General features: G+C 44.3%; 1 protein-coding gene across 8 annotated transcripts in view; it reads left to right on the forward strand.

Annotated features, from left to right (window-relative positions):
* The window catches only part of LOC132391523 (ankyrin-1-like), a 449,124-nt gene that overhangs the window by 368,035 nt on the left and 66,493 nt on the right, over positions 1–14,596 (forward strand). For all 8 annotated transcript variants that reach the window (XM_059964825.1, XM_059964840.1, XM_059964849.1 and 5 more), the window contains 5 exons: positions 3,080–3,205; positions 6,237–6,356; positions 9,373–9,457; positions 11,668–11,742; positions 14,374–14,505. In XM_059964825.1, the coding sequence (XP_059820808.1) occupies positions 3,080–3,205; positions 6,237–6,356; positions 9,373–9,457; positions 11,668–11,742; positions 14,374–14,505 (538 nt within the window). The remainder of the gene's footprint in view (positions 1–3,079; positions 3,206–6,236; positions 6,357–9,372; positions 9,458–11,667; positions 11,743–14,373; positions 14,506–14,596) is intronic.

Raw genomic sequence — 14,596 nt, forward strand, 5'->3', positions numbered from 1 at the left:
TATTTATGTACAATTTTTCACAGATTCTCGATCACAATAGACAATAGGTGCAGAAGTAGACCATTCGGCCCCTCGAGTCTGCACCGCCATTCTGAGATCATGGCTGATCATTCACTATCAATACCCAGTCCCTGCCTTGTCCCCATATCCCTTGATTCCCCTATCCATCAGATATCTATCTAGCTCCTTCTTGAAAGCATCCAGAGAATTGGCCTCCACCATCTTCCGAGGCAGTGCATTCCACACCTCCACAACTCTCTGGGAGAAGAAGCTCTTCCTCAACTCTGTTTTAAATAACTGACCTCTTATTCTCAATCCATGCCCTCTGGTACTGGACTCTCCCAACATCTGGAACATATTTCCTGCCTCAATCCTATCAAATCCTTTAATTATCTTAAACGTTTCAATCAGATCCCCTCTCAATCTCCTCAATTCCAGTGTGTACAAGCCCAATCTCTCCAATCTCTCTGCGTAAGACAGCCCTGCAATCCCAGGAATCAACCTAGTGAATCTACGCTGCACTTCCTCAATTGCCAGAATGTCCTTCCTTAAACCTGGAGACCAAAACTGTACACAATATTCCAGGTGTGGTCTCACCAGGGCCCTGTACAAATGCAAAAGGACATCCTTGCTCTTGTACTCAATTCCCCTTGTAATAAAGGCCAACATTCCATTTGCCCTCTTCACTGCCTGTTGCACTTGCTCATTCACCTTCATTGACTGATGAACTAGGACTTCTAGGTCTCTTTGCATTTCTCCCTTACCTAACTCTACACCGTTCAGACAATACTCTGCCCTCTTGTTCCTGCTTCCAAAGTGGATAACTTCACATTTATTCACATTGAATGACATCTGCCAAGTATCTGCCCACTCACCCAGCTATCCAAGTCTCCCTGTTTTCTCCTAACGTCCTCTTCGCATGTCACACTGCCACCCAGTTTAGTATCGTCAGCAAACTTGCTGATATAGTTTTCAATGCCCTCATCTAAATCGTTGACATAAATCGTAAAGAGCTGTGGTCCCAATACAGAGCCCTGTGGTACCCCACTAGTCACCTCCAGCCAGTGAGAAACACCCACTCACTGCTACCCTTTGCTTTCTATCTGCCAACCAGTTTTCTATCCATGTTGAAACCCTGCCCCCAATGCCATGAGCTCTGATTTTATTCACCAATCTCCTATGTGGCACCTTATCGAATGCCTTCTGAAAATCTAGGTTCACAACATCCACTGGCTTACCCTCGTCTAACATCCTCGTTACACCCTCAAAAAACTCCAACAGATTAGTCAAGCATGATTTGCCCTTGGTAAATCCATGCTGGCTCAGCCTAATCCTATTACTGCCATCAAGATGCGCCACTATTTCGTCCTTAATAATGGACATCAGAATCAGCTTAAATATCACCGGTATATTTTGTGATATCTGTTAACTTTTTGGCAGCAGTACAGTGCAATACATAATAGCAGAGGAAAAAAATATGGATTACAGTAAATGTATATATATAATAGTTAAATTAAGTAAGTTGTACAAAAATATAAATAAAAAAGTAGCAAGGAGGCATTCATGGGTTCCATGTCCATTCAGAAATCAATGGCAGAGATAAGGAATGCCATGGTAATGGTATATGTTAATGGTAGCATATAGATGCTTTGATAATCGATTTACCTTGACTTTAACTAATTGCTTCCATTTTCATTGATCTGTAAAATATACAGCAGTAATCAAGTTAGTTGACACTCTGAAAGCATTTTGTTACGCATTTTAAATCGTGCTGCCCACTACATTCATGCTGACCAATCCTACACTGATCTCATCAATTCTCCCCAGATCCCTCCATTCATTAGATACTATGAAGATACTATTTATGATACTATTTAGATACTATGTGTGGTTTGCAGTTCCTGCTTATCTACCAATTCACATGAGGGCGAAAACCGGAGCCCCCCCCCCCCCCCCGGTGGGAAACCCATACAGTCACAGACAGAAAGTATGAGCTCTACACGCAAACAGATTCAGAGGGTAGGATCGAATCTGGGTTACTGGTGTTGTGGGACAACTACCTACTGGCTTCGCCACAAGGTGTCTCAACATCCAATCAACTTTTAAGAAAAGGATAGATTTTAAAAGCAATAACCAAATCCCTTTCAAAAGCTCACCACTGGTAAATGTGAATTTCCTCCAAGTGCTGCCAACTCAGTTGTTACACAGCAAGAAGGAGCAGGCTTTTATGTTCTGTAAATCTGGAAACTAACCAAAAGAAAAACACAGGAGCTGGGACACTTACCTATTTAGTTTTTTTTAAGTGAAGGGCTCACATATGACGTGGTGGCATAATGACGTATGCCATTCACGTACTTTTACATAAAACCCATAATGAATTATGTAAACAAACAAAAAATGCTCAATCTAACAATATATTTACAATTTGTTCATTTGTCATGTGCAATGTCATATGACGTGGGTGATCATGGTCTTTCCATGACCATGATTGCCCTTTGCAAAATTTACTGCCTTCTGGGCAGTGTCTTCACAAGATGGGTGACCCCAGCCGTTATCAATATTCTTCAGAGATTCTCTGCCTGGCGTCAGTGGTCGCATAACCAGGACTTGTGATGTGTACCAGCTGCTCGTACGACCATCCACCACCTGCATCCAGGGCTTCATTTTTCCCTGATCAAGAGGAGCTAAGAAGGTGCTACACCTTGCCCAAGGCTGACCTGCAGGCTAGCGGAGGGAAGGAGCACTTTATACCTCCTTTGGTAGAGACGAATCTTCACCTTGCCACCCAAAAGTGGTCATAGAGCTGAATGGCTGAGGGGGATTAGCTGTTCTTGACCGTGGTACACTGCATCCAATAGATAAGGCCCCCATTTACTGCCTGTAAAAGATGACTCCCATCAGATGACTCACATCTCCTGGTGTCAACAGGTAGTTGGGTAGGGAAGCTTCACGTTCTCTCCTCCCCCCCCCCCCACCTGTCCTCAGCTGTCTTTTAACAGTGGGAGGGCGACTATAGGTGCTGGCCATTCTTCTAGAAGTCACCATTAATTTTCTTGCTCTTCTCTTTCATCGTTCTCAGGTCCGAGAAGGAATGCCACTGTACGTGGAATGTTCCGGCAACATTGTGCCTGTGAGGAAAGCAGGACAGCAGCGGTGTTTCAACTTCCATTCATTTAAAGAAAACCGCCTCCCCATCACCATAAAGGTGGGCCACACTGAGAATTAGAGAGGGAGACAGTAAGCCAGCGTCAGTGGCACCAGTACACTAACAGACCTCTGGTCCGTGCTTTGAACGTTGAAAAGCCTAGATGGAGTGGGCATGGAGAGAATGTTTCCTGTAGTGGGATAGTCTAGGATTTTGAATATTGAAAGACCTAGATAGAGTGTATGTGGCGACAACGCTTCTGATGATGAGAGGCATTGATCGTGTGGATAGCCAGAGGCTTTTTCCAAAGGCTGAAATGGCTAACACAAGGGGGCATAGTTTAAAGATGCTTAGTAGTAGGTCCAGAGGGTTTGTCAGGGGAAAGTTTTTCATACAGAGAGTGGTGAGTACGTGGAATGCACTGCCAGCAACGGTGGTGGAGATGGATACGATAGGGTCTTTTAAGAGACTCTTAGATAGGTACATGGAGATTAGAAAAATAGTGAACTATGTGGTAGGGTAATTCTAGGCAGTTTCTAGAGTAGGCTATATGATTGGCACAACATTGTGGCCTAAAGTGCCTGTAATGTGCTGTAGATTTCTGTGTTCTAGTCTAGGACCAGAGGGCACAGCATCGGAACAGAGTTCATAGTTCAAAGTAAGATTATCATCAGAGTACATACATGTCACTACATACAACCCTGAGATTCCTTTTCTGTGGGCATATTTGGAAAATCTACAGAACAGTAACTGTAAACATAAGGAGTTATAAACTGTAAACGAACTGTGGAAATGCAGACACAAATAGCAATAAAATTGCTATTTTATTTTATTTTATTGCAGTAAAGTAAAATTGGATAGGTATATAGACAGGAAAGGAATGGAGGGTTATGGGCTGAGTGCAGGTCGGTGGGACTAGGTGAGAGTAAGCGTTCGGCACGGACTAGAAGGGCCGAGATGGCTTGTTTCTGTGCTGTAATTGTTATATGGTTAACAACGAGCATGAATTAACAATATAACAGAGCCACCTTAGAACAGAGATGAGGAGGCATCTCTTCAGCCAGAGGGTGGTGAATCTATGGAATCCATTACCACAGACGGCTGTGAAGGCCAAGTCATTGAGTGCAGATCATTTAATACAAAGGTTGATAGATTCTTGATTAGTTTAGGGTGTCAAAGATTATGAGAAGGCAGGAGAATGGGGCTAAGAAGGAAAATAAATCATCAAAGCAGATTCTATGTGCTAAATGGCTTAGTTCTGCTCCTATGTCATATGGACTTAAGGTTTTATGGAATTATATAAAATAAAGATAGAGTTTAAAGTACAGAAATGGAATAAAATGTGGACAAATACATATATAAACAGCTTTATACAAAGTGGTTTGAAGTGTTTACAGTGTGGTCCAGACTTCTTCATCTAAAGCCCATCACCCCGACTGGGATAGAGGCCGCCAACAGAATCTCATCGGTCCTCTGTCCTGGGTCAATCTCTCAGAGGCGTAGCCCACGAAGACCCTTCCTCCCCCAGGGACGAGCTCTTTGAAGCTTCTGTTGGTGTTTCTATAGCTCTGAGATTTTACAGAACTAGGTTCCTAGCCCCATGCACAGACCTCCTTTGGCAGCTGAGCTTGGGACCATCCGTGGTGGAGTTGTGCAGTGCAATGACGGGAGTAAAAGACAGAGGGAGTGGAGGGGGAGCTAACTAGTACACTTGACCAGATATACTGTATATAGTCTTTCCAGAGGGAACTTTTGGAAAAGGCAGTTTGCAGGGTGGGTAGTGTCCACAATAATTTTTCTTGTCCATTTATTTGTCCTATATACATACAAGTCCTGAAGTGATGGTGGACTGCAGCCAATGATCTATTCTGCTGGCCGGACAATTCGCTGTAGGTTTTGTACATTGTAAAAGGATCTATGGGAATGTTGCCAGGACTGGAGATTCAGATTCATTTATTTATCACATGAACACATTTTTACAGCGAAATGCATCATTTGTATTAACAGCCTAAGAATGTCCTGGGGAAGCCCGCAAATGTCGCCACGTATTCTGATGCTAACGCAGTATGCCCACAAAGCTCAGTAGCTCTATGGGGAGAGATTGCTCAGGCTAGGACATTATCTCTTGGAGAATATGAGACTGTGAGTGACCTTATAGAGGTGCATAAAGCCATGAGTGGGATAGAGGCAATGAGTGGATGCAATCTTTTTTTCCCCAGGGAAAGGGAATCAAAAACTGGAGAGCATAGGGTAAGATGAGACGGGAATGATCAGAAGGACAGTTTCTTCATGCAGCCAGTGGTGAATGTGTGAAACAGGCTGCTGGAGGAAGTGGCTGAGGCAGGCACTCTAACAACCTGAAAAAAATCATTTGGACGGGTACATGGATGGGAAATCTTGTTCATCTTGTTCAACCTGGATAATTTGGTCCGAAGAACCTCCTTCCAGAATGTGTGGTGACACTTGCGGGCTGCCGCCAGCACATCCTTAGGCTGATACAAATGACACATTTCACTGTTTCAATCCGTGTCCATGGAGAAAGTTTTGTATTTACCTTTGGACAAGAATGAACAATCAATGTTATATGCCAAGCCTCTTAGGTCGGAAAGGTCGGGCAGCATCTATGGAGAGGAATCAACAGTTTATGTTTCAGGCTGAGACCTTTCAGACCTGAGGGGTCTTGGCACATAACATCGATGGTTGATTCCTTTCCATATCTGCTGCCTGACCTGCTGAGTTCCTCCAGCATTTTGTGCTTGTACCTCTGAATTTCAAGCATCTGCAGAAGCTCGTGTTTTTGTAACTGGTAGCATAGTGGTTAGCATGACACTTGAGACCTGGGTTCAATTCCCACCACTGCCTGGAAGGAGTTTGTACATTCTCCCCATGACCATGTGGGCTTCCTCCGGGTGCTCAGGTTTCCTTCCACAGTCCAAAGACATACCGGTTTGTAGGTTAATTAGTCATTGTAAAACTTGTCCTGTGTTTAGGCCAGAATGGAGTCACAAGGTTGCTGGGCGGTGTGAGCTGTAAAGCGTAAAGGTCTACTCTACGCTGTATCTCAATAAATAAATATCTTGCTTTTGTCTAGGTGAGGGATCTCAGCAAAGAGCACACTGGTCACATCTCCTTCCTTCGAAAGCCAACAAAATACGAAGAACAACAGCACATCATCTGTAACCTAAACATCACCATGCCCCCCTGTGTGAAGGTAACAGATTTTTCTATATGTTGACCATACAGATCTCCCACAGGTAGCTGGACCCCCAGTGCTTACAGACCAGATTGAAGTACCCGTGCTGAATTCTATACCTCTGTGATAAGACTATAGAACGGTCCACCTGTATGGTAAAATATTCAACGTTTCAGGCTGAAACCCTTCACTAGGACCAGCCTGAAATGTTGATTGTCTAGTTCCCTCCATAGTTGCTGAGTTCTTCCTGCATTTTGTGTGTGTTGCTCAAGATTTCCACTACCCGCAGTAAAATGAACTCTAGACCTCATAATCTACCCGGTCACAGGCCTTGCAGACAAACAGACAGACATACTTTATTGATCCCGAGGGAAAATTGGGTTTCGTTACAGCCGCACCAACCAAGAATAGTGAAGAAATATAGCAATATAAAACCATAAATAATTAAATAATAATAAGTTAATCATGCCAAGTGGAAATAAGTCCAGGACCAGCCTACTGGCACAGGGTGTCTGACACTCCGAGGGAGGAGTTGAAAAGTTTGATGGCCACAGGTAGGAATGACTTCCTATGACGCTCACTGTTGCATCTTGGTGGAATGGGTCTCTGGCTGAATGTACTCCTGTGTCTAACCACTACATTATAGAGTGGATGGGAGACATTGTCCAAGATGGCATGCAACTTGGACAGCATCCTCTTTTCAGACACCACTTTCTCTGTAACTGCTACACTCTATTCTGCATTCTGCTGCTGTTTCTCCCTTTGTGCGACCTCAGTGTACTTACGTTTGGAATGATTTGTTGTGATAGCATGCAAAGCAAAAGTTTTTCATTGCACGTCAGAATCAGGTTTAATATCACCGACATATGCTGTGAAATTTGCTACCTTTGCAACAGCAGCCCAATGCAGTACATGATAATATAGAGGAAAAAAAACTTAAATTAAATATGTAGTGCAAAAATAGAAGGAGGCTCGTGCAATATATTTTATGTTAAATAGATTATATTAAATTAGTAGTACAAAAATAGAAATAAAAATGTAGTGAGGTGTAGAGTTCATGAGTTTGATCTCCAGCAGAAATCTTATAGCAGAGGGGAAGAAGCTGTTCCTGATTCACTGAGAGTGTGCACCTCAGGCTCCTGTACCTCCTTCCTGATGGTAGCAGTGAGAAGAGAGCATGTCCTGGGTGAGGGGGTCCTTAATGATGGATGCTGACTTTTAGAGGCATTGCTCCTTGAAGATGTCCTGGATACTGGGGAGGCTAGTGCCCATGATGGAGCTGACTAAGTTCACAACTCTCTGTAGCTTACTTTGATCCTGTGCAGTAGCCCCCCCCCCCCATAACAGATGGCACATGACAGTAATAAACCATTTACTGATGTTGAAGTGTCAACCACATGGATGGCCTTAGAATCACATATAAAACAGACTGGATAAGGTTTTTTTTCTCTTATATTCTCATTTTAGATGCAAAAAGCAATAACAGAATGCAGATGAAATTATCTGTATGGCTGGCATACAAAACAAAGTTTTTCACTGTATCACGATACATTCATACCTTATGTGCTGTGTCATATGACATGGGCGATCATGATAGTTCTTGGCAAATTTTTCTACAGACTTGGTTTGCCATTGCCTTCTTCTGGGCAGTGTCTTTACAGGACGGGTGACCCCGGCCATTATCAATACTCATTGGAGATTTCCTGCCTGGTATCAGTGGTCACATAACCAGGACTTGTGATGTGCACCAGCTGCTCATATGACCAACCACCACTTGCTCCCATGGCTTCATGTGACCCTGATTGGGGGTGGGGGGGGGGGGGGGGTGCAAAGCAGATGCTACACCTTGCCCAAAGGTGACCTGCAGGCTAGTGGAGGGAAGGAGTGCCTCACACCTCCTTTGGTAGAGACACACCAGTTTATTAAATTCAGTGTCAAATCCATCCAAGGTGAATCAGCTTGGACCTCCCTGAAGGGAAGTGTATCTGGAGAGAAAAGGGCCTCCTTCAGGAGGACAGCAATGGGAACAGGGCATGACTTGGATGATGGAGGTCCTTAATGATGACTTTTTGAGGCATTGCTTCTTGAAGTAGTCCTGGATACTACTTCTGAGGCTAGTGCAATATATAAAAATACAGCACAGGTAAAAAAATAAAATGCACAGTCCATGACAAGTTAGATTGAGAGATCAAGAGTTCATCTTTATTGTACAAGAGGCCCTTTCGACAGTCTTATAGAAGTGTGATAGAAGCTATCCTTGAGCCTGGTGTCAGATCTTCTCAAGTTTTAATATGTTCCACCCGATGGGAGGGTTAGAAGAGGGAATGACCAGGGTTAGAGGGGCTATTGATGAGCCTGACTGAAGAAGATAATGGCACATTTACTGAGAAAGTGCATTGCAGGTAGGCAGATAAAGTGCAGGGGCTGTGGTGAGGTAGATCGAGAGAGCAAGCATTCATTGTTATCACATACTGTAACAAGAAATTCCGCAGATGCTGGAAATCCAAAACAACAACCACAAAATGCTGGTGGAACTCAGCAGGTCAGGCAACATCTATGGGGAGGAATATACAGTTGACATTTCGGGGAGGGACCCTTCTTCAGGGAATCAATAGTTTAATGTACTGATAATTGGTGTGAGCTCATTAAAATCGGTGGTGGCTCAGTAGTGTGGCCGCAGTTAGTGTACTCTGCTTACAGTAACATCGGAAAGGTTGGGGAGGAAATTTGCAAGGCTATTTGCCAGAACTCTAGTCATGCTGAGTTGGGCTGAGGTTTTTTCATTAGGACAGTGGACTCTGAGGCAGATTTAACTGGGCTGTGTAATATTCTGAGAGAATGGGGAGGAGTGGGGAAGCTCAAGAGGATCCTGCTTTATTTGGTACATGGGCCAGTACTAAGGGATACCTTGAACCTGTACAGCTTTCAGCTCAGCGATGGCTCAGCTGGGTGGGGCGGGCTGTCCGCTGGGCTGAATGTCCACTGATGCCTCACATTTACCGCTGCACTGAAACACGTTCTCTCTCCTGGCCAGGTCGACGGAAGTGAGGAGCGGCGAAGGAACCTGACCCCTCTGGCCCTGCGCGAGCGGTACAGCACGTTAACCGAGCCAGCAATAGGTACGCACCCTCCTTCTCTGCCTCGCGTGGGCCTGTTTCCAGGCACTGCAAATGAGAGCCCCCCCCCCCCGCCCCCGGTTTCTAAGTACTAGATACGAGCCCAGCCTCGCATAATGTGATGGCATCACTCCTCTGGCTGAGTGTGAGTCAGAAAGGCAGAACTCTAGTCATGCTGAGTTGGGCTGAGGTTCTTTCATTAGGGCAATGGACTCTGTTAGTTTCCCACTGATGCATCTTCAGTTTTGGGTGAAGTTTGAGCTATCACTGAAGCTAACGGAAATGGGAGTTGGGACAAAAAAAAGCATAGAAAGTGGAGAAGTGGCTGAATCAATACCATCCATTTTCTGGAACTCAGTGCTGGTATCACTACTAGGTTGCTGGTCCACCATCTGCTGGAGTGCCAGAGGGGTTTATCATTTAGTGACAGAAATTTAACTGTGGCTTGACAGCTGTGAAACCTGGCTTAATTTCCTTCCTCACACCATCTTTCTTCTTCTCTTCCATCCTTGATTCAAAATCAGAATTAGATCTATTGCCATGGTCATGAAATTTGGGATTGTAAGTGGGAAGGGGGCAGGGAGAGGGGAATCATGATTGGGAAAAGGGGAAGGGAGAGGGGAGGGGGCAGGAAGCACCAGACAGACATTCTGTGGTGATCAATAAACCAGTTGTTTGGAATCAAGTGACCTTGCCTGGTGTCTCAGGGCTGGATTTGTCTGCATCTTTGCCCATCCCTATCCCTGGCACTCCTTCTTTAACTTTTGTCACACACCCCTCTTGCAAAACTCCACCCTCCTCATTCCCAGCGTCCTCTGCTCCTGTCAGATTTACCAACTCGCTCTCCACTTCACACTGACAAATACAGTACTGTGCACACAAATACAAACACACACACACACAAAGAAGCTGTTCCTAAAACATAGAGTGTTTGTCTTTAGACTCATCTAGCTCCTCTCTGATGGTTCATCAGGAAATCATCTGATGGTTTCCTTGCTTTCCCAACATGGGAAAGGAAATGTTTTGCATAGCTTAGGGGTTTAGAGGGATTCAGGCCAGCACCAGCTCAGAGGAGCATTTTGATCAGCATGGATGAGTTGGGTCAAATGCCCTGTTTCTGTGCCGTATAACTCCATGCCTCTGTAAGAGGCTCATTGTCTCTATTCACAATCCACCCCTCTCCCCACCTTCCCTTGACTCCCTAAAAGTTGATTCTAAACTTTGTTTCATGGTCATTGTCAGAACAAAACATAGCTGGTGTTTTTGGCATTTAATAATTAAGCATAACCGAGTCCACTGTCAGACCAGCCTGGAGGAAGTACTGGGTTTAACTTTTCCAAGTTAGAGTGTTGTCCAAAGATATTTTACATGACCAATCGGTTATTATTCAACCATAAAAGGTCTAGATAGAGTGAACGTTGATAGGATGTTTCCTATAGTGGGGGAGTCTAAGACCAGAGACACAGCCTCAGAATACAGACCGTTTAGAACAGAGATGAAGAGGAATTTCTTTATGCAGAGGGTGGTGAATATGTAGAATTTATTGCCACATTTGGCCGTGGAGGCCGGGTTTTTGGGTATATTTAAATTGGAGGTGGATAGGTTCTTGATTGGAAAGGATGTCAAAGGTTACAGGGAGGAGGCGGGAGAATGTGGTCGAGGGGGATAATAAATCCGGAGTGAAGGAATGGCAGAGCAGGTTCAGTGGGCCAAATGGCCTAATTCTGCTCCTATCTCTCATGCAATCAGTCCGTCAGCATGAACTGTATAATGTTACTTTATTGTCCCTGATCCAGTTAATTGAATCCAAAGCAAAAGTGCTGGATAAACACAAATCTCATTAAGTTCCATCTTGCCCTCCTGCCTGACTTCATTTACCACACAGAGCCTACCATGCATATCCTTCACAGAAGAGCTTTTAGGGGGTTCTGTTAATTACTGAGAGTGTAAGTGATTGAGTGGAGTGCTCTGATGAAAGCAGAGATGTTCAATGAGCCACGTTTTAAATAAAACTACAAAAGCAGAGAATGCTGGAAATACTCAGCGTGCCAGGCAACGTCAGTGAAGCAGAGCAGAGCTGGCATTTCCAGTCAGTGACCTGACTGGGATGGGAGGGCAGAGCTTTATTTACTCTCCCTCCACAGACGCTGCCTGAGCTGCTGAGGATTTCGGATGTGCTGTCAATGCCTAATGCTGTGCTTGCGATGTTTCAGCCTCCCTGAGTGCTTGGGAACGCACAGAAATGAAGATGTCTCTGATAGCTGAGCAGCTCGGTCTCAGCTGGGCAGGTGAGTTCACACAGGAACAGACTTTCTGAAGGACTGCAACATTTACGTTCTCTGTTTCTCAACGCTCACCCTAGTCATTAACATTGGCTGTTCGTATCGATCATATTTTTCCCCATTTTAAGGATGGAATAGAAAGAGGCCTCCGTTAGTCTCAAGAGACCATGGATTTGCGCTTTGGGAAGTTTCCTGGGCAGGGTTGTATGGGAGACCGGCAATTGCCCATGCTGCAAATCTCCCCTCTTCACGCCACCAATGTTGTCCAAGGGAAGGACAAGGGCCAATACAGCTTGGCACCAGTGTCGTCACAGAGCAATGTGTGGTTAAGTGCCTTGCTCAAGGACACAACACACTGCCTTAGCTGAGGCTCGAACTAGTGATCTTCAGATCACTAGACCAACGCCTTAACCATTTAACCATGCGCCAACATGGATAAGTTAGATTTACTAAGACCTTAAAGCACAGAAGAAAATGAAATTAAATTGTCCAAGACCTTAGTTGGGTCATCGTTGCATCAACTTCTGGCACCCTAGTAGAAAAAGAATGTGGGAAGCATAAATAATATTGTTACAGTAAAGATCTATAATATTGCCATATATGGAAAGTAACACTGAGCAAGAAGTTCTGAAAAATAGGTGTAATTTTATTACAGAATCAAAGGTTGTTGAAGCAATTTCTAACAAGGTTTCCAAATCAATTTAGGTTTTGAACAGAAGAGCATAAATAAAAGGGCGCTTGTGTCTACTCTACCTTCCAATGAATTTTTGGCTGATCCTGGACCTCATGTCTGGCTTCTCACCTGATCCACATAACCTCTGATTTCCTTAATGTCCAAAGATCTATTGCATCAGCCTTACAAGTATGCATTGATCAAAAATCCACAGACTCAGGGTGGAGGATTCCAAGATTCCCAACTGTCTAAGTGAAGAAGCTGCTCCTTTTCTCAGTCTTAAATGACCAGCGCCTTATCCTGAAATTCTACAGCCGGGGAAACAACTGCTCAGTATCTACCCTGTTGGAGAGGTTGGAGATTTAGTAGATAGAAACAGATCATCTGGATTTTCACCAGAAAAAAAGAAAGGGGAAGAAGGAGAGTTCTTCTGTCACAAGAGTTGGTATTGGTTTATTCTTCGCACGTATACTGAGAGACAGTGAAAAACTTGTCTTGCATACTTTTAATACAGATCCAATCACTACACAGTGCATTGAGGTCAGACAAGGAAAAAACAATAACAATGCAGATTAAAGTGTAACAGTTACAGAGAAAGTGCAGTGCAGGTAAACAATAAGGTGTAAGATCATAATGAGGTAGACTGTGAGGTCAAGAGTCCATCTTATCATATTAGGGAATCATTCAATATTGAGTTTGACAGTACATGCTTTCAGATTTTGGGATCTTATGCCCAATGGAAGATGGCAACACACACAAAATGCAGGAGGAATTCAGCAAGTCAGGTAGCATATACAGAGAGGAATATACGGCCAACTCTTCATGCCAGGACCCTTCATCGGGACTTGATGGACCATTGACTGTTTATTCCTCTCCATAAGTGCTGCCTGTCCTACTGAGTTCCTCCAGCTTTTTGTGTGTGTTAAGATATCGAGCATCTGTAGTCTCTTGTGTTTAAAAATTAAACCTGCACAATTTTACCGGGACAACTGTTGATTTTAGAAGTGAATCAAACTGTCACTAACTCTCCGCACCAATATCAGCAAGTAAAGTATGTTCTGCACTGAAATCTGTGGCATTCCTTCCTCCCACCTTTTTCTCCCCCTCGCATCCTGCCGTAGATCCAAACTCAGCTGCCATAGCTGTGAAAGTTGTCCCAGGGAATGTGAAGACACAGGAGATCCTGCATTTTCTGGAAATCATGAGCAACACACACAAAGGCTGGGGGGTCTCAGCAGATCTGGCACCGTCTATGGAAGGAAATGAACAATCAACAATGAACTGAAACTCTTCATTAGGATTGGAAAGGAAAAGGGTAGAAGCCAAAATAAGTTAGTGACATTTTAATTCACTTCAAAAGTCAACAATTATCCTTGGCAAAGTTGTCCAGGTTTAATTTTTGAACACAAGAGATGCTGCAGATGCTGGAAATCTTGAGCAATGCAAACAAAATGCTGGAGGAACATAGCAGGTCAGCACAAGATGACCTTCTCTTCCCTCTTCAATCATTAACAGATGCCCACCACCTCTGTTTGCTGCTCTACCTCTTTCTCTTTGTTCCACATCCTCTCCTATCAGATTCCTTCTTCTTCAGCCCTTTGTCTCTTCCGCCTATCACCTCCCAGCTTTTCACTTCATCTTCCCCCACCACCCACCCACCTTCCCTCTCTCGCCTGGCCTCACCTATCACCTGCCAGCTTGTGCTCCTTCCCCTCTCCTTACCTTTTTACTCTGGCTTCTGACCCTTTCCAGTCCTGATGAAGGATCTCAGTCCAAATGGTCAACAGTTCATTTCACTTCATAGATCCTGCCTGACCTGCTGAGTTCCTCCACCATTGTGTGTGTGTTGCCCAGAGAATGTGGAGAAACTCAGCTAGTGAATGTAACATTTGGTAACTCATCTCCTTTGTGGTAGTCAGCAAGGTTACTTCTGCTAACGGCTCGTCTTTGACTATTGGTTACAGAGTTGGCGAGGGAGTTGCAGTTCTCGGTCGATGACATCAACAGGATCCGAGTGGAAAATCCCAACTCACTGCTGGAGCAGAGTGCTGCCCTTCTCAATCTGTGGGCCAGTCACGAGGGAAAGAGAGCCAAAAGTAGGTGGAACATATCAATCGGGTCACATGTACACTTGTGAAAATTGCACAAAGAACGTTAGAACAGTTTGGGATAAAAGAAGTTCTGAAC

Source organism: Hypanus sabinus, chromosome 1 (genome assembly GCF_030144855.1).
Source record: "Hypanus sabinus isolate sHypSab1 chromosome 1, sHypSab1.hap1, whole genome shotgun sequence".
Lineage (NCBI taxonomy): Eukaryota > Metazoa > Chordata > Chondrichthyes > Myliobatiformes > Dasyatidae > Hypanus > Hypanus sabinus.